The following is a 27,463-nucleotide window of genomic DNA, read 5'->3' as shown; positions in this document are numbered from 1 at the left end:
AAACTACACATTTCAATTTTTAATTCGTCGATGTAATTCTCTTTTGCTTATATTATTTCGGTGCACAATTTTGGTTTGTCTGTAACAATTTGGTGTCTTCACTGCCCTCTTCTAAAAAGTCCAGCTTCTCTCAATCTCCTTTTCATTGTATAAGTACTCCAAAGCAGATCACTAGATTCATTGATCTCAACTGATATCTCTGGACCTGTGAGTTGTAGATAACGTTTACTGATCAATAAAATACGTTTATCTTTACCATTTTTGGCGAGGCCGTCCTAAACGTTTTCTATCGGCTTCAGGTGGATGTATATTTTTTCACGATGTACTTCACTTTTACCTAGACTATGAAGACTTGTGGTTCGTAAACGAGTTTCAACCGATAGTTCCTTGGTTTTACCCATTTACAAACTTACAAATCTGAATTTTCCAGATCGAAAACAATTCGTATAGGTCTTGGTCTAATGGGTTAACTGAAGCACAGTTCCTGGTCTGTTGCAGAGTACATGAAGTGGAAGGCCTGGGCTCGTTATCAATCAGTTCTTGCAAAGTTGTTTCACGTAACTGATATGGTCCGTTTGTATTAGGTAGCTGAGGTTCGTTAACCATCAGCTATCTTGGTGGAAAAATTATAAAGCACAGAACGTTCTTGCGTCCCTCAGGCCTAACTAGGACTAAACTACAATCATAAACGCCGGGTAATAATTCATAGTCAAAGAATAATAAACAAATCAGCCGCTACTTACAAATTTTTGACTTATCGCATTCACCTAAAAAATATAAACATGCCATTGTATAAATTAAACAAATAACGGACACTAGGTATTATTTTTGGTTATAAGACACCGTTTTGAACTTCGCGCTAGACGTACTACGGTTTTCAGTTGATAATTTTCACTTTAAACTTTAACCAACAGGGAAATTTTGAAAACAGGACAATAAAAATTCAAGGTATGTTTGGATTATATATTTAATTTTCATTTGCTATTACAATAAAAGCGTTTTTAGTAACTTTTAGAATTAATTTTAAGTTTCTAGAATGTAGTATTTCCAATTAAGTTACAGAGTGAGGAAACTAGTTTGATTTTAAAGTTCATTTGATAATGAAATTTTAAAAAAAACTATCAATTCAGCATTTTTTGCAGTCTTATTGCAAATTAGATATTCAAAAGCAAGTTTTCCAGCAACCTCATCGCGGGGCTTCTTAAAAAGAAATATAAAATTATTTTCTATTGGGAAAAAGTGAGGCTTACATTTTTTGCTCTAAAACCGTTAGAGCTCCTTAAATCAGCTTGACATGATGCAAGACAACATGCAAGGAATTGCATGCAATTTATTGCAAGATCAATATATTGCATAGCTGCACTTCGCTTGCTATTACATCATGGTTGTCACTAGTCATAATTCCATATAAGTAAAAGTAAACAATTTCCTAACCTCACATTTTATTTAGTATTTGTGTGCGGTTTAGAAATGGAAACAAAATCAAAGTTAATTAAAGTAAACAAGGAAAAAGAAGTAAGTGCATGACTAGCAATAATTATATCGTCTCTACCTTGCTTCTGCCTGGATAGAGCAAGGAGAAACATTAGTTTAGCTATAGAAAAAAAAAGACGAGCAAATATGTGGATGAAGAAACAGTTAACAAAACTCCCAACGAAAATAAAATGTGAGCTAACTAAGAAATTCTTGGGGAGAGACGTACTATCAGCAGATCAGAAAGTCATTTCTCCTTAGTATTTCAACGTGTTCGCAATGAAAATGCCATCAAACCAATAATATTGTGAGTGCGAGATCTTGCATGAGACTATCAACCTGGATTTCACCTGAGCATGCTTTTGAATAGAAATATTGCGTCTTGCATTGCATTGAATTGCACGTTGTCTTGCACCATGTCAAACTTCCTTAGTAAAGTAAGTAAGAAAAAAGTGGTCGTTGCATCACTGGAAATAATTATATCTGCCTCTGCCTTAGATGAAGAAGCTCATTTCTCTCTAAAAGTGCAACTTTCCCGCAATAAAATTTGCACCAAAACGATAAAATTGGAAGTGCAAGATCTTGCATGAAACAATCAACTGAACTTAATTTTCGCATGCTTTTGATTAAAAAATTTTGCGTCTTGCATTCCACGTTGTGTTGCATCATGTCAAGCGGCCTTTAAGGTTTGAAATATTTAGTTTTACGGTATCAAGCAAGCCTGTATTTTTGAAAATTTAATTCATCTTACATTTGAGGGATATATATTAGAAAAATGTTTCAATTGGGGGGAGGGGTATAAATAACTACATCAAAAATAATTTGCTGAAACTATCTTAATGAAAAAGTCTTAATTTGAAAATATGTAATATATGTAATTATTTCTTAAAGGAGTTTTTCTAATATGATTTTTTATATTTTGATCATATCAAAATACAATTTCTATATCAATTTGCTTGAAAGATACGAAAATTTAAACAGTGAGGATCATCAAGTCTTCCTCCCCCTGTTATCTTATTTATTATGAAGATTTCACAAAATTATTAGATGTGATCTAAGGGTGTGAAGACAAACTGTTTTAATTGTTTGCAATTTACTCTATTGAACGATGGTTACTACACTATAATTTCACAAATTTACAAATTTTATGCAGAGTTTTCTCAAAATTGTCTTTCTTTTAATTATTCATGTGTAGTTTTGTTTCCCATATATATTTCTCCAGAAACTTTCAACTGGCATCAGTTGATGCATATTAGGAGCATTCTTAGACTTATCAATAAAGTTCGTTTATTTTATAACTATTGGGAATATATAGAAGCAGTAATAGATATAATTCAATTACTTTTTCTTTTGATTGATTGCTTCTGTCTCTCTCTATTTAAAACATTAATATAAATTCTATCAAATTATCAAAGAAACTTTTAATGATATATGTAAAGTAGAAATGTATATTTTCACAGTTTTCTATCCCCCTAAATATTTGAGATTTAATGTACCCGGTACCCCTAAGTGTGGTAGTCAAAAATTCTATTCCAAACAGTGGCATAAATACATAATAGATCAAGCTGGTTAAATCCTCTTGAAAGTAAGTATCAACAGATAGAAAAATGGTATGGGTTAGTATAAGGAAAATAGACCGAAGAAATCGAGTTTAAGATGGAAAAAATTTCTTTATGATGCTTTTTTATGAACTGCATTAATCTAGATCTTACAAACTCTTTTTCATATATTTTGGCGGATAAGGGATTTTCAGAAAAACAAATTTATGTTGAAGAATGACCACCAGAAAATATATATACTTTCGAATTGAGCTTTTTGTGTCTTTTTAAATACACTTTGAATTTATTTCTTCGCCTTTCTGAAAATAATAAGACTTATTATTTGCCATTTTCCTCTGTCAAATATGACTCGTTGACTATAGTGATTTTCAAACCTTTCGGGCGAAAATTCGTTTTCAGTTTTGATGTTTGTTCCATTTGTTGCTTCTCAGAATATTTGGGTGCAGATTTTCTCGATTTCTAAACTACATTCTGTTCCTTTAGAATGTTTTTGACTTTTCTGCCCAAAATTCTTACCGTAAACGATTTCTTCAGATCTTGATTTTGTTCAGAAAACTTGGCGATCATTGTACGTCGTTTTTTATCTTCCAGTTTTTCCACACTTGAAATTAAACTTCTAACAGAGAGGTACTGTTCATATTTGGGATATTTGACAACAACAAGAAAGTGTAAACCAAATTGTAACGAGTGGTGGAACTATGATCCGACATCCAAAAAAGATTCTATCGAGTGGCATCGAAAAGGAGAGACCGTGCCAAGAAAGGTTACCAAAAACGCGAAAAATATATTACAATATTCTTGAACTGCGAGGGTATACTTTTGATTTGAAGGAATTAAATACAACCGTACAATTTTGTTTTACTAAGTTGCGACAAAAAAATTATTGGTAAAAGACGCGGCAAAACCATTGTTTGGCTTTCCATGGCTATTGTACATGAATATGGTTTGAGAAAGATTGAACGCCTACATTATAGCCCTGATCTAGCTCCCTCAATTATTATTTGCTCGCGAAGTTAAAGGGGAAAAAGATTTAACAGCGACGATGAAACTTTGATTTACCAAGTTGTACTAAGTGTTTTGATATAAAGGAAAAATATATTGGAAAATATCACATTTTTGTGAGCCGCGATAAAAATTTCCGGTTATGGATGTAGTTATTTGTTCAACAATTAATTTTTAGATGTTGTTATAATTTTTTTTTTGGTCGCGAGATATTTCTCATAAACTTTTTTCCACCCCCAAAATAAATTCGAGATGTTTTCAACTATAAATCCTTTTATTTTAATGATCAATTTACTAAATGCTACGACTTGTGGTTTAAATATTAAATTATAATTATAAATATACACCACAAGAGTTATATATATTTTTTTGATAAGATTAAATATTCTACATACTCAAATCAGCATTTCTCAATCTTATTAGGGCGCAATTTTAAACGGTATATTCGCCGGAGACTAGCTACTTTTCTGCAAGCTACATCACTCGCTTTATTTGATATTTGAAATTATTTTTTTATGGGGAAAACAACCAAGAATCGTCAATCACGCTGCAAAAAGAGGGTAGTTGATCGAGAAATTAAATATCCGTAGTTGTCAGTTGTTTTTTGTAGAAAGTTAGAGCTGTGAAGCAAAAATATTTACAAATGTCAATGATAGTCCAGGCTACCAAGGTAAAAATGGGTATCACCTCCGATTTCCATGAACCTGCATCACTTTACATGAAAATTTGGAATTAAGCTTGATTTACCCTTATCTCAAAAATTTACACTAGGCTGATGTGTGCTTATTATTCTTAGGGATGAAAACTACCCCTTATTGTAACAAATCACTAAAATTTTAATTACAATTTTAATTAATGTGTAAAAAAATACTTTTAAGGTTTGAATAAAAGTTCTTTAATGCTTTAATATAGTATTTATAATTTTTCAATTCTGTTTGATATATTTTATCCCTTATAAAGCAACCCCGGTTAATATAAAATTAAAAAAATATAATTTAATTACTTTGTTGTGCTAATATTAAGTTGACTCATTTTGTTTGTGTTGAACTCAAATATTTTACATCCAAATCTTCAACCCTTATAAATATTTCCTTATTTACAAAAAAATATTTATAGACGTATTTATTCTTTTTGATGATTTATTTATTTTAAATGGATATCTCTTTATCTATTTCGATTTGAATATTTTCTATTCACAATTTTCAACTTCCATTTCGGAAAAAATTGAAAAAAAAATATTTACAGACGCACTAATATAATTTTTTGATATATTTATTTCTAATTGACATTTTTTTATATCTTTTAACTTGAATTATTAATAAAATTTGTACAATGTTTAATTACACAGGAAACTTTTTAAATTAAAAAGGAAAATTATATTGTATTTAGTTTTTTTGCCATATCTCCGTTAATTTTCAAGCAAATTAGTCGCTGAAAACGTAGATATATAAAAAATTTTATAACCTATAAATTTATAAACTTCTTCACCTCAGTTATATCAAAAGTTACAGAAAATTTAAAAAAAGAAAATATTTGTTAAAAAAATACTAACTTTTTGTTCTCAATCGATTTTCGTGTACCTATATCGTATAGTTTTTGAGAAATTTTGAAAAACAGGAGAAATTTTGAAAAGGTTTTTGCTAAAAATGATAACGATAACTTTGTTTATCCAGACTGTTTGTAATAAAATTAGGTTACAGTTTAAAAAAAGTTTCCCCCCTTTCTTAAAAAAATAAAAAACTTTGGTTTTGTTTTGGAAACTATGTTATTTTTAAAGTTATATAGTTTTTGTTTTCTTTGTGGTTGAGTTGTTATAAAGACTGAAGATTATTTTTTTTAAATAAAAAAAAAAAATAAAAATGAAGAATACTTACACATACTTACATAATAACAACATACTATGGGCATTTAACCAATCTATGTACAGTTGTAAAAATTTAAAAAAAAAAAAGAAAACTGAAAAATAGATAAAGAACCGTTTTTTTGTGTTGTATAAAGGAATCTTATTAATCTGAGCATATTCCCTTTACTTATTTTATAAAATCTTCTTATGAGAAGCTGAGCAACGAATTGAAATTTTGTATTTTTAACGGAATTACGGCTATGAGTAGTCTACTTCATACTTTATAGTCTACTTGTACAAATACAAATATTTGAGTGACACAAAGCATTCAGTGAAAATCGTCAAGTCGTTCAAAGCTTAACTCATGCTAGTCCACCATTCTCCTCTTTTGAAGACTATAATATAATGGTAATGGTACTTATAAATGGTCGAGACGGAATTTCAGAGATAGTCGAAGCTCTCGTCTTGTCTTGTGGACGGACTGACAATATTTTGGTTAATGTTTTGGGTACGAAGTGGGTCAATTCTAGACTCGTACCAAAAGGTCCGAAGATAGATTCTGTATAACGTAGTTAAATACCCCAAATTATTGGTAAAGAGACGTGGATTCATGAATATGACGTTGAAACTGCCTGACAATGAATGGAACTCAAAAATTGAGCCGAAATCGGCAATTACTGTCGAGAGTTTCTCCATAAATTCGTTCCAGAGGATCAAAAGGTCATTGTGGAGTAAATAAGATTGACATTAAGATTCGTTAATATTATTTTTTTTCGGTAAGTTAAGGTATAATTTAATCACATTTAGAATAATTAATTATATTAGTTCAAACGTGTACTCTATTAATTTAATTGGTTGTTACATCGGAACGAATATCATTTTGCTTTTATTTTTGTGAATCATATATTTTTCAATATTATCAATCGTTTTTCTTTTCATTTTTAAGTACTGGCAACCACTACGAGAAGTTATGGTGGCCGCTTATGAAGGAGCGTCCCATAAGTTGTGAAACGCTGATATAAATGCATTTTATATGACTATAAGTCTTATTTTTTGTACAATGAACACAAAATATCAGTAACAAGAGTTAACAAAATATAATAGGAAATAAAAACTGTAATTCTGTCTAATAGATTCATATCGTTTATTTAATAAGAAGATACTTTAATAGTAATGTAGACAAATTTGATATTTATGAAGTTGAACTTTGAACACTTTTTATAGACACCCCGTATAAAATAAAAAATTTTTCAACATAGATTCAAATACCTCCAATCTTGCTAGAAACAACCGAACAGAAACTATTTTCATATATTTAAGGATATTCTCGTAAAAAAATAATTATAAGGGTCTGCAACGGTCAAATTTCTTATAAAAAAATTAATAACTCAAAAATTATGCATTTTTTGAATAAAAATTTTAAACAATATTATACTAAAATTTTTCGTATATTTCAAAATTGTATTAATATACAGGGTGTTCTATTGGAAATAACAGCCGGTAGATCCGGAAGTCGGCCATCTTTTAAAATATTTTAGTAGTACACCCTGTATATGTGTCAACCTATCATCTTTAATCGTAAAATACTCTATCACGTCATATTTTTCTTCTCCAAACCAATCGTTTTTTGACATATAGACAAATGGGCCAAGCGCCAGAGCCAAAAAAGTAGGTTCATAATGCAAAGTTCTAGAAGGATTTTTTTGGTTTATGTGCATATATTCAGGGGACTTCCCCCCTGAATATAAATCCAAGTTGGGCGTTATGGGGGGCCCCGCGTCATCCGCCATCTTGAAAAAAACGTTTTATTGAATAACTCGTAAACCGTCCATCCTACGACAATATTGTTTTTGCTAAGTATATAGTTAACAGTTAACATGATAAAGTTTGGAGCGCTATAATTAAAAACCTATACATTATATAAAAAAAAAGTTTCAAATAAAAAAGATGGCGAAAATCATTATGTATAGAAATGATATGTATTATTTTTGTGGTACAATGCTCGATTTGCGTGATATTCGATGAAACGTGTTTTTCAAGATGACGTCTGACGCAGGTGGTGCCCCTACTTGGATTCACATGCAGGGAACTCACCTGAACATATTTAAAAAAAAATCCTTTCTCCAGAACTTTGCAAAAAAAGTACCTGGTGCTCGGCCTATAAACACCAGGCTGATTTATGGTTCTGTCGGAGCTGCATCTGCTATGAGCCAGGTCAAGTCTTTCGATAATTTACCCCTACAGTTTTATTCTGAAAATTAATTCCTCATTCCGAAATTATTAGTGATTGATGATTGACCTTGGACAATTTGATGGGTCCTCTAAACTTCTATGGGGGAGAGAAGTCATTTTTTGATCGCGAAACTTTGGGTTATTTTAACGATAAAACAGCGAGTTTTTCTTCAGAGACTTCTTCAACAATTTTCTTCATAATAAATAAGGAGACCCAATTCAAGGAATTATTATCTTTGCAAAAACTCAGAGTCAACATTATCAGAGTTAGATGACTTCAAAATGAAAAGTGCCCAAAATGGTGTTTTTTGAAGTAATTTCAGAATATCTTAAAAAATTATTGTCTTATCAAAAAAAAACTGTAGATTCAGAAAGGGCACAAAATTTTACAAAAAAAAGGTTCGTACAACAATTTCGCCAAATTGCACCGTATTCCTGAAAAAAATTGTTGAAGATAAGCGTTTTCGCGATCTGCATTTTTTGAACCAGCGCGGGGATTAAAAATCGATAACTCTCGATAGAAATGCCCGATTTTGACGAATCTTACGTCATTTTGAAGATAAATATTTGCTCTAAATCACTGAAATCTTGTCTCTATCTTTGTAGCGAGTACTTAATTTTTAAATTCCATAGCATTTATTCGGTACCAGTAATGCTGGTTTCAAATACGATTATTTTCGAATGTTCGCTTTTTTTCGGTTATAAAATCTTGACAGAGTTGATAACTTCAAATGTTGATATCTCAGGAATAAGCGCACGTATTAACATGAATCAAAGTGGAATCTGGAGGGGAATATCTAATCTTTTTGAGAAGCTTTATAAAAATGCGCTTACTTTAAGGGATTTTAGATAAAACTCAGCCAATCTTGTAGTAGCTGAAAACATAACTATTTCGACGTTTACAATACATTGTCGGCCAGGGACCTAGTTCGAGCGGTGATAGTTCCAGACTGTGAAAACGCAGATAGTGACTATGAGAGGGATGATGAGTTCGATGATTAAATAAATACTCGTATATTGTTCTACCCATTTCTTGATGGTGATTTCTCGAGATTTCATTTCTTTGTACCCTCCTCAATATAAATGAAAAAAACGAGTGATTCCACATATTTTTTCATATATACCCCTCAAACACGTTTCTGGGATAACATGAGGGTTCTATGGCCCTGGGAGGGGAGAATTAGCGCCAATAACTTTTACTTACTATTTTTAACAATTTTGATTATATTCATTACGTAAGAGCGATAATCTCTAGAAAACACTTTCAGGAAAGATATTTTATCGATTTGGGGAGGGAGGATTTGTATCCCAAAACTGATAAATTGCACGTTTTTTAGAGAATACCTCCCAAAAATACGTTTTTTCCATTTTAGGGGGGTAGCACCCCTCTAAGACGGTGATAAGATCATTAGTAATGATTTAGCACACTGCGACGACCACAAAGCAAAAAAAAATCGTACGAGCAATTTAAGTTGAATCTTTGGGAGAAAAATTGCTCTATTTACTGGCCTATAATAATTCATAAGTCATATGCAATCTCTACTGATATCTAAATTCTACCTGACTCTTGTACCTTCTCCAGAAATAGAAGTCATGGCATATACAAAACGGCTAAATTTCGGGCAAAATGAACATCAAATATAAGTCTAACTTTGTGAAGGCGCTTAACAAGAATAGTGATGCATTCCGGTATTGGCATATAATATTTCCAAATAAAAAAACATGCTACTCTATCAAACCGCCTGGAATATAACACGTGAGTGTAAATTATGGAAAGAGTAGGCAGAGCAGAATCTTGTATCCCAGATGGATAATGAAACTGAAACAGCGTATGAAGAAGAATATGAAGGTGGATTCGTTAATTCACTGGTCGACTCTATTAATATATAATTTTTGTCTCAGTAATAGAAAATGTTGTATGTATTAATTTAGAGTATTAATATTCAAATTATGTAATTATTATTTTTATGCATCTAAATGTTCATGATTTTAGGTCTCTTTTGTTTTGAAATTAGTTTTGTTTTGATAATTTTTAAAAGAAAGACAAATTTTGACGTTTCGACTTTTCTTTAAGTCTTTATCTAGTCGAAACGTCAAAATTTGTCTCTCATTTAAAAATTGCTAGGTCTAATTATTTTTTAGAACTCTCCAGTACTTTAACGTTTATACTGTAGCGACCCCTGCAAAAATCACAAAATGACGTTTTGTAAGTAAGGTTATGAGTCTCACAATCACAAACATTTCAGCAAAAAATACAAAATTAAAACTTTTACATTATTTTAAATTTTATGTTTAATTTGTATCATTTTCTCTGACGTATAAAACCAAATTAATGATATTAATGTACAATTACTGGATCTTCTTATCAATATTGCGTATAATAATTTTAAAACGATACGGGGGTATTTAGATAATTTTTAACAAAGTATTACTACGATAAAACATATATACAATTCCCATATTTGTACATTATATAAACTAAGATTAGAAAATCCAAAATGTAAGATTACAAGAAAGGTTTATTTCAAATAAAACATTGTAGTATTTTTATATAGGGTTAACTATGAAGAACTGTACATCCTTCTATCATATGTTGTACACTTCCTAGGGGAGAAGTATGTAAAGTTCTTCATGTCTCATCCCGTAATATACTAGATGGAAAAGTTAAAAATATTTTGTAATTACTTTTGCGAAACATAATTAAATGTATATATAGATACTATTGGATCATAAAATGGTACACTGAGCACTATAAACAATAATTAACTAACTATAAACGGTTAGGCCCAATAAACATGTATCAATTTAAAAGGAACTAAGCTCAAAAGTGACGGAAATCACCAAATGGTTGCCAACTTACAAGTGATACGTCTCTGCAAACACAGCAGATTCAATTGTGACCAAAGCCTGACGCAAAAGTAAACAATAGTTCATTTTGGTTTATAACAACGTGAGGTTTGATAAGAAATTCTATTCTACACACCCTTCTCAAGTTTAACTATAAAAAAATAAATTATCCCACTATCGAACCAAAGAATCCAGTCAAATTTTTTCTCTTAATAATGCACAAAATATCCTATTCGTCCATCTTTAGAATATTGCTCGCATAGTTAGAGCTCGTACCTTCAGAGGATGTTCGACTCAATACAGATGAGAGTAATTAGAATTACAGGCGTTGATCAGAAACTTTGAGGATAGAAGAAACGTCGCTGAGCTGATTCTATTTTACCGATACTACCAAAACGCATGCTCTTCCGAATTATCCAACATAATCCCACCTATAGCAGTTTGCCTGCAGACATTCAGATCGTCAATTAATAAAATCAACAATTATTCCTTTGCAGAAGTCTTTGGAATCAGCTACAAAGGCACACTATAACCAACTGAAGTTCAAGATCAATATCTACAGACGGTACTACTCCAATTACAAGAGGGTTCAATAACTTGTCCTTGCTTTTCTCATAAAAAAAATAATAAATAAATGAAGAAAGTAATTCTACTAAAACAAATTACTAACTTGTTGAAGTGAAAAAGTAGTGTCGTGATTAGATTGAAACTAAAATAACCATCGTCCATTAAGAAGACCTTTGAGTTGATTCAAGTTGTTATTTAATCCACTAGTCGAGTTTCTTTAAACAGGTTAGCAACCAGTTGCCCGTTGCCCCGTCAGTAGTTTCCCATTCTAATACAAATGTTGCAAACTGAGGTCTTTTTTGAGTTGATTCCTGTATTCTTTCACTTGTGCACTGATTTTAGTAGTGTACTCTTCAAATACACTATTGATAGCGGTAAACGCGAATTGTTTCATTTCGTTTTAAACTTAACACGTGTGGTGTGTTTTTTCAAACTTTTCTCATGAAATAAAAAAAATGAATGTTGAGACTAGTTAAAACTGTCTGTATATGGCAAAATACTAACTAAAAAAGATAACCGACTTCAGGTTCTATTCTATATATTAATACATTTTTGAAATCTACATGAAATTAGTATACTTTTGTGTGAAAACTTTATTCTAAAAATGCATACTTTTTGAGTTATCAAATTTTTTGTAAAAAATTTGACCGTTGCAGACCTTTATAAATTATTTTTTTACGAGGAAACCCTTAAAGATATGAAAATGGTTTCTATTCGGTTGCTTTTATCAAAGTCAGACGTATTTGAATCTATGTTGAAAAATTTTTCATTTTATACAGGGTGTGTATAAAAAGTGAAAAAACCGGGTGGTTCTATTTGAAAAAATAAAGAAATTTGGTATTTATGAAGTTAAACTTTGAACACTTTTTCAAATTCAAATTCAAATACGTCTAATCTTGCTAAAAGCAACCGAACAGAAACTATTTTCATATCTTTAAGGGTATTCTCGTAAAAAAATAATTTATAAGGGTCTGCCATGGTCAAATTTTTTACAAGTAAATTAATAACTCAAAAAGTATGCATTTTTCGAGAAAAGTTTTTAGAGAGAAGTGTACAAAATTTTTCGTAGATTTCAAAATTGTATTAATATACAGGGTGTTCTATTGGAAAGAAGAAAGTTACAGTCGACTTCCGGTAGATCCGGAAGTCGGCCATCTTTTAAAATATTTTAGTTAAAAAGATCGCAGATTTCAAAAATGTATTAATATATAGGGTGTTCTACTTAAGCCCAAACGTAGAAATTTTCATGATTTTACTAGTATTTTGCCATATACAGATAGTTTCAACTTGTTGTGGGACACCCTGATAAGAAATAATAAAATCTAGGTACAAAACCTATAGGTACTAAAATAGAAGAAGCGCAGCTGAGATGGTTTGAACTTGTAATAAGAAACGGAGACAACAAAATGCTTAGGAAAGTATAGGACAAGAACAGCAAAAAAGAAAGACCAAGAAAACATTGAGTGAGGAAGTTAAGATGAAATGGAATAAAACAAAAAGAACGGATGAGACTTTAGAGAAATGAGACTACATCGTAGCTAGATTCCACACACATCTAACACCCGCGAAGCTAGAAAAGCTTAGGAAGTAATTATATTTTTTGTTCAACCCATTTTTTTTGTTTTATCATATACTTTTTCGATTTTTCGTTTGTGTGCGACGTTCGGATGACATGCTCAAGTAAATCTGCACAGGTAACTATTCCAGTAGGCCGTAGCTTGTATGATATACTTTGAGCGGTACGAGGTTTGAAGGATCAACTAGTTAGGTATAAAAAATAACTAATTCTTTTGGGTGAGTCCCAAGTATTTTTCTCCGACTATTATAATTCTTTGGTAGATAAAAATTTGTTTTATTTGATTGCTTAACAAGATCAAGTGAATTTCTAAAAAATCTAGATAATACTAATAAAAATTAGAAATAATTTTATATTTTACCTTTCATTGCATCCTTACATTAAGATAAACTCATCATAAAAATCACAAGAAAACCAATTATTTTACAAAATCCTATAAACACTTCACTATCGACAATCAACCAACCTCTCTTTATTTAAATCACATTCCTTTATTCAACAAGAGTCACCATTGAAGTAGTAATTGTGTATCAGTTGGTGGTGAACCGTGTGATCCAGGTGAATAGTCTCCTTCGGGAGGCCAATAAGGTGGAGGGTATCTGGTCGCTGCTTCTTGTCGTACGTTACACGCACCGAAAGCTGCTGCGGAAGGATAACCTTGTTGGGGGTACGCTGCCGTATTGCAAGTTGTATAACAAGGAAGTTGGGACTGACCAATCCAATCACCGTACCTGAAAAAGAATATAAACACTAATAAAAACATTACAAAATGTTTATAGACTCCTTAACTTTAAGAATCTTTATCAGTATTGTTCAAACTAAATTCTTTAAACAGATCATTATTCTGTCCGATAGCCTGGCAGCCATTAAAGCTCTAGTCTCGAATATCATAAAATCTAAACTCGTTTGGGATTGCCTAGGAAAATAAAGTTCATATACAATAGATTCCGGGACACATCGCAGTAAAGGGAAATTAATCAGCTCGTTAAAATTGGGGTAGTTGGATCAGCTCAGAACAAAAGAAAAAACGTTGAAAAAGAAAGTAGATAAAAGCAAAACCAATTATTGGGACAACCTACTAGGGCTGAGACAAGCAAAGACTCTTCTGGGAAACTATAACCAGAGTAGATCTGGTGCATGTATCCATCTGAGTTAGAAAAATTTACGAATACTTATAGGAATTATATCAGGGCACTGTCGCCTCAATAAACACCAAAAGACGCTGGACCTAGCAGATAATGCGGCGTGCAGGTTTTGTTGCACAGAGGATGAAACCTCTATCCACATTCTCTCGAAGTGTGAAGCTCTACGAAGCTCCAGAGTATTACACCTGGGAGCGTATGGAATAGAAGACGAAGATTTCTGGCAGCTACAACCATCCCACTTGATGGACTTTCTAAAAGGAGTGGGATTGATGGATCAGTTGTAAGCACTGGGTTACTCAGTACCGCGGCAAAAAAGGGGGGTACAACAGATAGTTTGGGTCGCAGTGTATATGATACCCCAATATCTACATACATACGTAGATCCATTTCAGGTCTATGATCATTTCCAGGAAGAAACGTACAAGTATAACATGAAGATGTTATTTCACTGTATTTAATTTCAAAAATTTCGATATGAATGCATTTATGGATGTCATCTATACGAAATATAACCACTTAGAATAATATATAATGTATACAACTAACCTTGAAAATTCTGGAGGATAAGTAGGTGGCGTAAATATATTTCTAGCTAAAGGTAAAGCGTGTTGACCTAGGGCGTCGCCGAAGAAGGCTTTCGGATACGGTTGGGCGGAGCGATAAGGTCGCTTCATTCTTCTTCGTCTTCTGTAATTGCCGTTTTCGAACATGTCTTCGTATTGAGGATCCAGCGTCCAATAGTTACCTTTGCGTTCACCGCCCCCTTCCCGAGGTATCTGAAATTAAAAAAGATCAGGTGTAATATGGCCGTCAAGAGAGTAAATTGTAATTTTTATTATTTCCTAAAAAGTGATGGTGTTTTCATGAAAATTTGGAGCATGGAATTGGAGTAGATTGTCTTTGAAACAAGAAATTAAAAACCAACGGAAAACAAGAAGAAGAAAATATGAAAGAATCATGACAAAAACTTCATCATAATATCATAATAACCACGGCGGAAAATATATTTTTGGTATAACAATAATCAATATAAACAGAAAACTAACAAAATAGAAGAATAATAAAAACTAAAAATAAAGAAGAACTTATGAGAAAGATATTTGGAAATATAAAGAACATAAGTGAAACAATTTAATATTATTTCAAAAATTTGGACGGAAAACGGAGAAAGATGCAAAAGCAAATTGAAAGCTATATGATAAGAGCTTGAGGAAAAACAAGTAAAAGAGGAAAACCACGAAATAATGACAGATAACCAGGAAATAACGCAACGATGGAATGAGTACTACTAGAAAATGCTGATCACAGATCAATACAAAGAGGAAGATAGAGAAGAAAAATAATACACGGAGCATAATGGAGGTGATCAAAGGAAACATGGAAGAGATCGAAGAAAGTATTAAAAAGTTAAAGATGGGGAAATCGGAAAGAAATGATAGAATTTAACCTGAAATAATAATGAATCTACTTAGTTGTTTCGGAAAAGATCTGCAGTATTCAACGGTTATGGTCCACCACGATAGGGATTTGGTTTTGTCACGATACATATAAAAAGGAGAAACAATCAACAGTTTGGGAAATTCTGAAACCGAGAAATGCAACTAAAATACTGCTTAATGCAATCACAACTCTATTTGAAAACAACAAGGATTACGACAATAAAAACAAATTGGAATCTCAAAGATTCATAATAGAAGATGGACTAAGACAGACAGAGCACTCTGTTCTCTATAATTCTAATGGATACAATTAAAGCTACAAAAAGAATACCAAAAAAGTAAGAATGGGATAATTTAGGTCAAACCCAGTAGAATTCTCGGAATGCGCCATTGCAGATGACCTCATGATATATGCATTTAGCGATATAGATTTAGTGAAAAACTGGATATGGGGAAGACAATTACAGAAGAGAAAGGCAGAAGAAAAGTAGTATATACTTAAGTGAAATAAAAAAACAGATGAACATACGATAGAATTGGAAAAATGGAACAAATCAGCGATGAACAGACGACGTGCAAATAAATGAAAGAATTTCTATTGTCTTGAAACTACAGCATGCACTTTAGACAAAAGCTATCAGCGGGAAAACCAAGATGACGGAATATAAAACAGTATACCGGCCAATATTAACAAATATGAAAGAAATAATCGAGATAAACAGATCAAAAATCAGAATATAAGCAATGGAGATAAGATAAGAGAAGAAAGAAATGAAGCAATAAGGGAAGAATTTAGTATTGAATTGATAGCTGAAACTATATAAAATAAGCTAAATTGGACACATATCTAGATTTACAAATGATATACTAGTTGGGGACCAGTTGAAGCTATATTAGAAACACGAAAAAATAACAAACAGAAGAGAGGTAGACCTCAAAAAATTTGGAATCAAGAGATAGCGATAATACTGAAAGGAAGGAGGTTAATATGGCACTAAGTAATAACTATGGGCCGAGTTTATTCATGAACAGCAAAAATAGAAGGAACTGAGCCCTATACCTCTCGGTGATATACATATATGTTCGGAAAGGTTTCCGCGGAAAGGTGATTACTCCGATTCCGTGGTGCAGGATCTTCAAACCTCAAGGTTTTCGTACAATCTTTCTACAAACTCTCCGACCTAATCAGATCCGTCAAAGATAAAATATCTAATGAACGTCATGGAAAGTAAAAAATCCCCTGCTCACATTGTTTCCGTTTCTATATTGGCCAGACAAATCGACTTATTTCCGTCAGGGCAAATGCACACTTTTTGACTGTCACTAAATCCAATATTTCCTTCACCTTTTCCCAACATCGTGTCCATACCGGATACAAAATCGATTTCAATAGATCCCCAACTATCGCTCCACCCAGCTCCTAAACTGTCTGAATACAAAAGAAAATAGCCAGAGATTGCCTTCAACGTGGAAACACCTTCGTCCATTTTTTCCCAATACCTCCAGCCCCCGAGAAGCGTAGAGTATGCAGATTAAAACCACGGAATCTGACCATTTCTTCTTTATATTGATAAAGACTAAAAGAAGTCGAAACGTCAAATTTTCATTTGTCTTTAAAAGAAACCAATTTTGAATCAGAAGATATAACATAAATGTATCAAAAGGTCTAAAAAATAAGAAATTAAAGAAATATATGTACGCACCCTCTTCTTAGAGGTATAATTATAAATTGAGAGAATCAAATTAGATTTTTTTAAGTAAAGGTATAAACCTGAAATTGTGAATTCCATGTAGCCACGAATGCATAGCCCCCCGTATTTCCTTCAATGTTTATATTACATTATAAAGGGGTGAAATTAGCCATCCTTACAATGTAGTTTATTGAAAGAGGCAATACTTAAGAATTTATTTGATTGATACATGGATAAATGAAGGACGATATGTCAATACCAACCTTAACAAAGCATTCGTTGAGACTCAGATTATGTCTTATGGAGTTCTGCCATCCTTTCTTATTTCTCTCGAAGTACGGAAACTTCGACGTGATGTACTGATAAATTTCCGATAGCGTCGCCTTTTTAAGATGACTACTCTGTATGGCCATCGCTATAAGAGCTACATACGAATAAGGTGGTTTACTTTGATTGTTATTCGAAGAAGAGGAATTGGAAGTTGAAGTCGCCGTCGACGAAGATGGTTGAGGTTGGGGCGAATTGCAAGATGAGGTAGACGGAGCACGAGACTCCTCATTGGAATCGATGCTAGGTGTGTGCGGACCCGGTGTTGTGCTTCCCGCCAACGCAGTATTGGTTATCGATGTGAAGGTGCTAACAGGAGGCATTGCTGGAATAGAAAACAAAACTAATTAGTTAAGTATGGATGAATCTACAAAATATTGGAAATTGTGTGATGAACTACACATACTAAACTATACAAAATGATTTGAGAGCACGGAAATTAGTGTTACTGCATAAGAAATATAAAACATTATTTTGATATCTTTGGTTTCTTATGTAGACGTTGTTATCATCAATAAACGAGTGTATTCGATTTGGATTAGCTTAATTCTATTACCATTAGAGTAGTGGAAAGTATATTCAATGAATTTTTGAATAAATAATTAGAATCACCACAGCTGTTTCGACCAAACAAAAATGTTCATTTTTTTCAATTGTTCATAGTTATTGAATATAATAAAACAAAACGTTACATTGTATAAAAACCTCGCCCTTTGTGTCTTAGGAAAACGGCGGCGCAATAAATGCCCTCGGCATCTTAAGATGATTCCTTGGGTAGAATGTTTTCATCTTTGGAAGAATCAGCAAAGGAAACCTCATCACTTCTTGAACCATCAGATGAGAAGTAACTGATCTGTTCTTACACAGTTTTAGATTTCTTAGGCTTGAGCTTAACGTCCTCAACCAGTACCAGCTATTACTTTGTTTGCTGCTGGATGGTATTTTTCTTCGTATATTTTCCTATTCACATGATTTCTAGATTTTGGTATCTTAGCAAGCGAGAATGATTGCTATAATTCATTCTTATTAGGAATCGATGATATTAATTCAGCTTTGCCGAGTTTCTGCCCTCTGCTTCCTTAGTCAAGATTGAAATTGTTTAAATTTCAGTGCGTATAATTAAGCCTATGCCTAGGTAGGCGTTCTACGCTGCATATCAGGAATTTTCAAATTCTTATGATTGCTACTGTTGATGCTAGTCTTTCCAAAACCATTTACAGCTGATCCCCACTTTATGCCTTCCCACAAAGGTCACTAATGTCAAAGTGATTTACTGAACGGTTGTTTATTATCAAAAACTGAGGAATTTCCTCGCTATAAAGTTCTTAATGATGGGATGGTAAACAAATCATAATGTCAAAATTTTGCGGCTATGACAACACCTAAATTTTTCGTGTGACTGTGATATATATCTAATATTAGATGCACAGATCTTGCGGCAGTTGGGGAATATATTTAGAAAGTTTTTGAACCACTGTGTGAATATTTCAGTTCAGATCCAATCTAAGTGAAAAGCAGATGATTTTCTAAGACTTTCTTCAACGTTTCGCTACAATTTTTACGAGGGAAAATCATTAACGATGGAACAACCCAGCTGTGCTGATACATAAAACAAATGTGACTGTTCGTTTGAAATATAAGCTCCCTCTCATCGAAAAGACTTCGGCGCATTTTGACTGAACAACGCACAATCCAGTTTAGTCGACATTAAAAACTCTATCGGTTGTGAAGCTGTATCTGTTGATTTCCTCCTCCAAGATATCAAAAAAGACACCGACATATTTCTTATTAAGCCTCAAAGCTCGAGAAAAGAAAATTCTTAAAACATCTTGTAGTCTTTTTCTAAATCTGCAAAACCAATCTTTGCCTGCTGAACCATTTATCAAAGATTTTTCTTCTTGTAAGTTGAAAATCAATATTGCAGACATCTCTGGATCTAGCACAAATTATAGCGCTCCGAAACATGGCATCTACACCAGAACGTGTTGAGTTTGAAGCGTAAGTGTCACCCAACGATTCCGTTAGGGTTTCGTAACAATTGGCCAACAGTTTCGTTCGCCGAAAGCGACCAATGCTTAACTTTTTCTTTATTCGCAGCACTTGTTAGATATTTTTAATAGTTGAGGTTATGTTACCTTGTTAAAGTGAGATATTTACGCTATGATACATAAGGCGGTGAAACCATTTTGTTTTAAACGAAATACCCGACCTATTCCATAATACTCTACTAATTTTATTAAAATTAGTTTACGTTCGACGTGTTGCTAAGAACATGATGTTTAAACATTCCATTTATTCCAATATTTCTCCTAAATTCAACAACTTATGTCAAAATTTGACTCTTCAAAACGTATATAATCGAAAAAATCTTGTATGCTATACACTGTATATGAAAATAATGTTTTCAAATTTAAATGTTTTTGTTTAGCTCAAAATCATTGATTCGAATGGATCCTTGATTTAAATAAAATACGGAACAAGATATTTATTTATTAAAAATGGAGAATTGAATTTGTTTATAAAATATATACATGTGTATAACTTGAAACTAATACTATTTAATCATAAAGAAATATTCATTAATGAGGCGCATGTACTCTATCCGTAGCGATAACCCCAAACCATCAAGTTCATCGTTTTAATTCGATTTGCAGCCTCGAAGGAAATTAACCATTCTGATTAATATGAGACGAGTTTCACTAAATTTAAAAAGACATTTTTATTATGTTATTTTTTTGTTATTACAATATTTTCTTCACTTTCTTCATTAGTTGATTGATTGTGAGTGAATCCGCAATATCGTAACACAATTTTGCGACACTTAAATACCTCAAATCCTTTTCAAATTTAAAACACTTACTTTAAATTGATGTACTTTTCGTTTCTGATATTCTATTTTGATTAAAAAAACTCACTTCAGACACAATAATTAAATAAAATGAGCACCATAATTTCCACGTCAAAATAAATCTTTTTGTCTGCAAAAATTTGGATTTTTCGCAATCTTGTTCACGCTTATCTCTTTTCTGCAATTTAATATCTTTATCGAGTGTCTGGTATAGCAGTTTGAACTGTCAGTTGAAGCTGTGTGCTCAATAATTTCGTTGTCCTTTCTATTTCTTCCGGCTTTTTATGACTTATCTTCGAATCAGCCGCTTCATAACCGTAATTTGATTCTAAATGCGTGTAATCTGAGTTGTACCATTCTAGATGGTGAGCTCAAGTTTTGGGTATCCAAGAAACCGCAAAATTATTGCACTATTTCAAGTTTTTTGCTTGTATCATGAAAACCGGGCGTCGAGCGGAAATTGTATCTATTTGAAAATGTAAAGGACTTAATTCTACATCCCAAATATAAAACTTCAAATACGATTAAGTGCTATAGCCGAAATTGAAAACGAAAAAAAAATAGTATTTCGTTGCAAACTCATATTTTGTGGCTTTCCAAGATCACCCAGATACTTCTATTGAAAAAACACGTGAAATAAAAGGCGCAGAGAAAAAAAATTCTCAGTCATTTCTCATTTCAGAAGGTCAACGGTTCTTTGCAGATGAGACCTCTTTGAACCAGAGACATTTTCGAAGTCACTAACAAACGCAGCCGCCGCCCAACATATTTTGCTTGTGTACCTTCAAATCCAGAGGAGGAATGATAGACCAATAGATGTTATGAGCTGGGGATTGAGGAGGAAGGATCTTGGCCAGTAATGGTCCAATCCAGCATTTTTCGAGGTTGAGGATGTGATTCATATTGCCGTAGAAGCAAAATTGGTGAAGATAGTCCCGTTGAAGTTAATCTCGATTAAGAGGACCTTGATATACAACCGCACCGTCCGAGCTTCTCAGATGAACCAGCTACAAGCAAAAAATGGTAAAAAGTGCAAAAATTCGGCAGTTTTTTAACTACCAAAAGATAATTTAACCACCTGGGATGGTGCAAACTCAAATTACACGCATTTAAGACCAAATAGAGATTTCAAAACGATTTCCAGCTTCCTCAAAATGGAATTTTTCGACTTAATTTTATTGGCATACTAGTTTCCAGTTTTTTTTGAAGTTGTGTAATTTTTGTGATCGGCTTCTAATTATGCGATAATACAATATGTCCGCCGGGAAGGTGTACTACTTTGTTTTGTCGCCATTTTGATAAACATTAGTTTTGACAGTTCATATTTGGCAGTCGTGAAGTAGAGACTTGGTAAATTTATGATGGAAAAATATTCGATAAACTAACGTGTTTTAATCGTTAAAACATTTTATCAAACTCAATCATCGATTACTGTGACGATTAGAAAGTTACGTGAAATTTTTGGGAAAACAACGTGCCAACAAGACGCATTATTTGTCGTGTAGTAAATGATTTCGAAGAAAGAAGGACTGTAGTTGATAGGCACAAGCATGGACCTCAACGTACTGCAAGATCAGCTGAAAACATTACTGATGCTCAATTCGACGCCGTGCTCAGGAACTTGGTCTTCAAAGAACAACTTTGGCCACAATTTTGCACAAGGATTTACATTTGTTTCCATTTAAGATTCAGTTGACACAAGAGCTTCTTCCAGAAGGCAGCTCGCCCATGACAACCCCGATTTTAAAGAAAAACTCATAATGGGTGACGATGCACATTTTTATTTGAATGGATATGTGAATAACCAGAATAGTCGGTTCTGAGCAATCGAAAACCTTCAAATTATTCATCAGTCACTTTTGTATCCATTAAAAGTGACACAGTCTCGTGTGCAATTTGGTAAGGAGAAATCATTGGACCTTACTTTTGAAACGGCGTAACGGTGGTTGTCAATGGGGAGCGATATCATGATAATTAACGCCACGAGTGCATGCTTTGGGCTTTATTAACATTTGGTATCAACAAGATGATGCCACATCGCACACAGCCAGGATTATAATGAAATTACTGCGAGACCTCTTTCCAAAGTTATTTCCAGAAATGGTGATGTTGATTGGCCTCCACGGTCGTCTGATTTGACTGCTCCGAACTTGTTTTTGTGGGGATATTTTGAAAAGTAAGGCTTAAGCAAACAAACCCGAAACGCTGGAGTAGCACAAACAAAATATTCGTGATGAAATTAATGAAATACCGCTTGAAATGTGTGAGAATGTAATGAAAAATTTATCCGATATTGTATTTCATATATAATTGCCGACATTAAATAAAACATTTATCAATATAAGTTACATTCTTTTTCATTTAATCAAAAATTGTAAACAAACAAAGTAGCATACCTTCCCGGCGGACTCCTGTTAGGTTAGTGGTCAGAATTTAAGTCATAACAGAGCAGGATGTCCGTATAATATGGATTTATGCCTTGTGTAACGAAGAAGTATATTGTGTGGGTAAGCTGACCAGTATGTCGGAGAAACTGTCAAGCTAAATTAGTAACGAAATAAATTTTATTCTTAATCATAGTATGTATTAAAAATTAATTTAAAGCGACCTAGAGTACACTTATAATAAAGCATACATATTCATTTAAATATTTATAATACTTTTCACAGAGGCGGCGCAAAGCGTGGACGGTGTGGGCTCCCGCACATGGCCTCGCTATGGTATAGAGCACTACCTCCTGTGTCCGCCGAGCGACCAGACTACTATATACGCGAATAATCTTGTGTTCATATTTTACAGGTAATATCGAAAATAAGCTTTCAAAGGACCGTAAAAAAATTCACTTTATCAGTCACAAGATGGGAAAGCAGAATCCAGGCGGTGAAGGCTGTATTATGTATTGCAATTTGATGATGTTGAATGCATAGAAAACTTAAAATGCCAAACGAAACAATCGGACACACTCAGTGATTGCGATTCCGAACGAAATGTTTAGTTTATTTTATCATTAGATATATGGTATGAGTTATTAACGCGTGTCAATACCATAAGCAAATTATGGCAATCTGTACAAGTCCATCTAAGCATTACTCTTGAAAATTTGCGTACATTTTGTGACTGAATCAAAGAATATAGACAAGATGGATTCTAAAAATGCTTATCTGACGCTCGTCAGTTTGTTGAGGAAAGCAGTTATGATTTGCCAAAAGATTTTAAAAATAAAAGAGTAGCCAAAAAAAAAGGATGTTTGATTATGAAGGCAGCGATCAACCTATAGAGACAGTTAAAAGCCGGTATGAAACAGAGTTTTTTTAACACCATTGATTCTATTATAGGTAACATGGATTCGAGATTTACGTCTTTAAATAAACATTTCGAAAATTTTGGTTTTCTCTATGACGAAAAGTAAAAAAAGGAAATACTGAAAAACTGTCAGGATTTGCATAGTTCTGCAAGAGAGCAGTGACTTCCAACCTTATGAGTTGCATGAGGATCCCAAATTTACCCAATTCCTTTAAAAGTGAAACATCTGCTCCAATATATCATAGAGAACGATTTGAAAGAAATTTAACTAAATATTAACGTTGTCACTAAAAATTTGTTAACAATACCTGCTTGCGTTGAAAGGAACTTTTCAAAATTAAAACTAATTAAAAATTATTTAAGAAATATTATGGGTCAAGAAAGACTTTGGCAGTTTTATCTATTGAAGCAGATATAGCAACTAAGATAAATTACGAACCAATCATTAAGGAGTTCAGTAAAATCAAAAGTAGAAAATTTCTATTTCTTTTTTATTCATTTTTGTTTAATGTTCCAAAGAAGTATAAGTGAAAATTAAGTTATTTTCTTAATGAATAAAAAACTGTTTAATTTCAAGCGATTTTTTATTTTATATTCCCTACTTTTGCACCATCAGAGGCCTCGGGAAATGTACATTGCCCACAATAAGGTTAGGTCTTGCGCCGCCACTGTCTTTTGAACACTGGGCGGTCATTTATAAAACGTTTGGGATATTCGAATATTCGAATCGCCCTCTTAACAATAAAATTTCCTCCGGACCAGTTAGTTGTGCTAGTAATTTTGTTAATACTTTCTATTGTGCATTTATTATTGTTAATCACTCATACAAATTTTATTCCTCATCCAACTTGTTATTTATGTTATCGTTAAAGAAACTTTCGATAAAAGCAGTTGATTTCAACACCCTTAGTTTTTTACTTTTGTAATATCACCATCCCTCCTTACATAGAAATCGGTAGCCCTTGACAGCCAAATTTGTTTAGCTTTGTGTTCCAATCTGGTACGAAAAACAAACATAACTCCAGATAGAAATGCATAAAATGCACAAAATGTTTATAAAAACACTACATCATTTAATTCCGCCAAAACTATCCATTTTGAATCAATTTAAGCGAAACTTTTGAATTGTCAATAATATTCGATTGTCAAGAGTCAGAACTGTCATAACTAGTCAATATTATCTTACTGGTAACCCCATGAAAGTTTTGTTTCACTTTGTGAAATTGAAAGAAAAAATTATGAACCGTCCTGTACAATTCTAGTCCTATTTTAGGATAATAACTATCATGAACTGATGATATTTTTAAAAATGTATTCAATTCAGCGTTGTGCACCTTAACAAAAATTTTTGTAACTTAGACAAATATCAGAATGTAGATTTGCGACAATAAGGACCTGAGACCACGATAATTTTCGAACGGGTACAATCTGTACTAAATTATATGTTATATAATTTGTTTTTAACTTTATCTGGTATCCACGTGTGAAAAGTGGACTTAAAAAAATTGATAATTATTGACCTGTGCCCATAACCTCTCTCTGAACTGAATATATCTATATTTGTCGGTAACCTTAATATAACTCGACCATTCTAGTTTGGCATTTTGGATGTCCCTGAATACAAGAAATTTTGTAATTTCATCTTTTATCCGAAATTAAAAAAAACACTTTATGAATATTTATTGTTAAGTAGAAATGCCAAACTTATTTTTTGTTAATATTGTGTTGGATTTTCTCTCAACTATTTCATTTAGGTTATGGATGTGAATATTTGCTTAATAATATCAATAAATAAACTGTAATATTCAATATAAAAACATTATCTTTTATTTATTTTTTAAGTTTAATCTTTTTATATTAGTACCCAGATTTGGAATTCAATCTTCAACAAACCGATCTACAATTTTCTTTCCGTTTATCCTCTATAAATTCGTTTTCCTTAAACATGGTTGTGACCACGTGGGAGTTAGAGCATCAATTATACCATAGAAAAGCAAACAACCGTCTATACTTAATATTAATAGAGAAAAGGTTTTTGAAGTTTTGAAGTCTCGAAAGAAATATTGTTGAACCGACTTGGCAATAAAATACAATATTGGACAATGGACAAACATTTTAGTCGTAAATTTCTGATCTCTCTATAAAAACCCAGTCTATGTATTCATAGTTCAGAACGTTGCTGGGCATTACGTCGATAGTTAAAACTACCTCCATGCTAGCCCTAAGAGACAATCCAAATGTGATTAGGTTACAATCACATGGAGCAACGCAATTTGGATATACGGTAATATTAAACTACAAGAATCTTCAACTTTAGCTAATTCAAAGCTACCTTCACTTATAAGCGAGTTTTTTAACACACAGATCAGTCCAAGTTGCAATTGGCAGCAGAAGAAATTTTTGGTAGTGACGACCCGAGAGCAGAGATGACTCTAAGGCTCAACCCACTAACCAAAAGCAGCCATACATGCAATTTGACCTCATTCACCTAAAAAAGAATAACAAACATATTTATAACTGTTACAACAGCCGATTAGCCCTCAAATCACTTGAAGTGGTAGCTATCATCTCAAAGGTGATACAAAAATGTATTTAGCTGCTTGAGAAACTGTCGAATAATTTGGAAGAGCCTGAGTAGGTATCTAGACATTCTGGTGTTTGAAGAAATGATAAGACAGAGGGGTCATCGAAAACTGTACCCGATGGTTCCAAGTCTACTGGAGAGAAGGGCTAGAAATAGTTGTCTGAAGAGGTAGCTTAAAAACCATCGGCATAAGAGCCAATAAAACTCTTTCCATAGATCTTATTTCCATTTAACTCTAAAGAAATCAACTATGGTTGATCATGGTGTTAATTACTGGAGCCTGGTATACTGAAAACTACCTCACACGATGGGCATCACTTAAAATACCCAAGATGAAGAGGATAATCCACGTATTGTTGAATTACGTTTTTCTCCAGCAGCAAAAGGAGACAAATATATGATAGCACGAGAGTTAGGCACTGTCCTTTATAGGGTGTAATGGTTGAATAGACTTATACAAAGTTCCATTCCCTATTTAACCTTGTATGGGGTGCAAAATATGAATTTCTTGTATTTTCGAGCTGTTTTTTTTTTCATAAATTGATTTAATGACGTCTTTAACACGTTGAGCCCCGGCGCGGTCCATAGGCCCGCAACTGAATTTTCCTCACAACCCAGAGCGGGCCTATAGACCGCACGACGTAATTTATTTTAAACCTTCTCCAAAGCCCAAGGGACCGCGTTTTCTTGGGTTTTATAGTTTGGTTGGACCGCCCTGGGTCCTTCACACATTACCTTACACTTGGGCCGTTTGATTTTTTTTCCTGATTTTCAACTCAAAACGCTTACTTTCATATTTTGGTTAGGTTTTTTCGACATTATTCAAATAAACTTGGATTATAACATTAAATATGTGAAATGTTTACATTACTTGTACATATTTTCATAAGTCTTAGATGCAGTAGCTAATGCTAATTGCACTAATCTGCTTCCGCTTGAAATTGTTGGCTTATTCATATTTGTCGAACTGTTGTTCTTTCAATACTGAGGCAAATCTCCAGTTATTTGGAAAGTAAAAGGGTGAAAG

General features: G+C 32.9%; 1 protein-coding gene across 1 annotated transcript in view; it reads right to left on the bottom strand.

The window, feature by feature from the left end:
- Positions 1-949: 949 nt before the first annotated feature.
- Positions 950-27,463, bottom strand: part of LOC130453255 (forkhead box protein L2-like) — an 80,001-nt gene continuing 53,487 nt past the window's right edge. Inside the window, exons 3-5 of the mRNA XM_056792892.1 lie at positions 17,638-18,026; positions 14,791-15,020; positions 950-13,830 (exon numbers count right to left, since the gene is read on the bottom strand). Of these exons, the coding sequence (XP_056648870.1) occupies positions 13,605-13,830; positions 14,791-15,020; positions 17,638-18,026 (845 nt within the window). The 3' untranslated portion in view covers positions 950-13,604. The remainder of the gene's footprint in view (positions 13,831-14,790; positions 15,021-17,637; positions 18,027-27,463) is intronic.

The sequence above is a fragment of the Diorhabda sublineata genome, chromosome 2 (assembly GCF_026230105.1).
Source record: "Diorhabda sublineata isolate icDioSubl1.1 chromosome 2, icDioSubl1.1, whole genome shotgun sequence".
Lineage (NCBI taxonomy): Eukaryota > Metazoa > Arthropoda > Insecta > Coleoptera > Chrysomelidae > Diorhabda > Diorhabda sublineata.
This window is presented reverse-complemented; position numbering and strand designations above follow the sequence as displayed.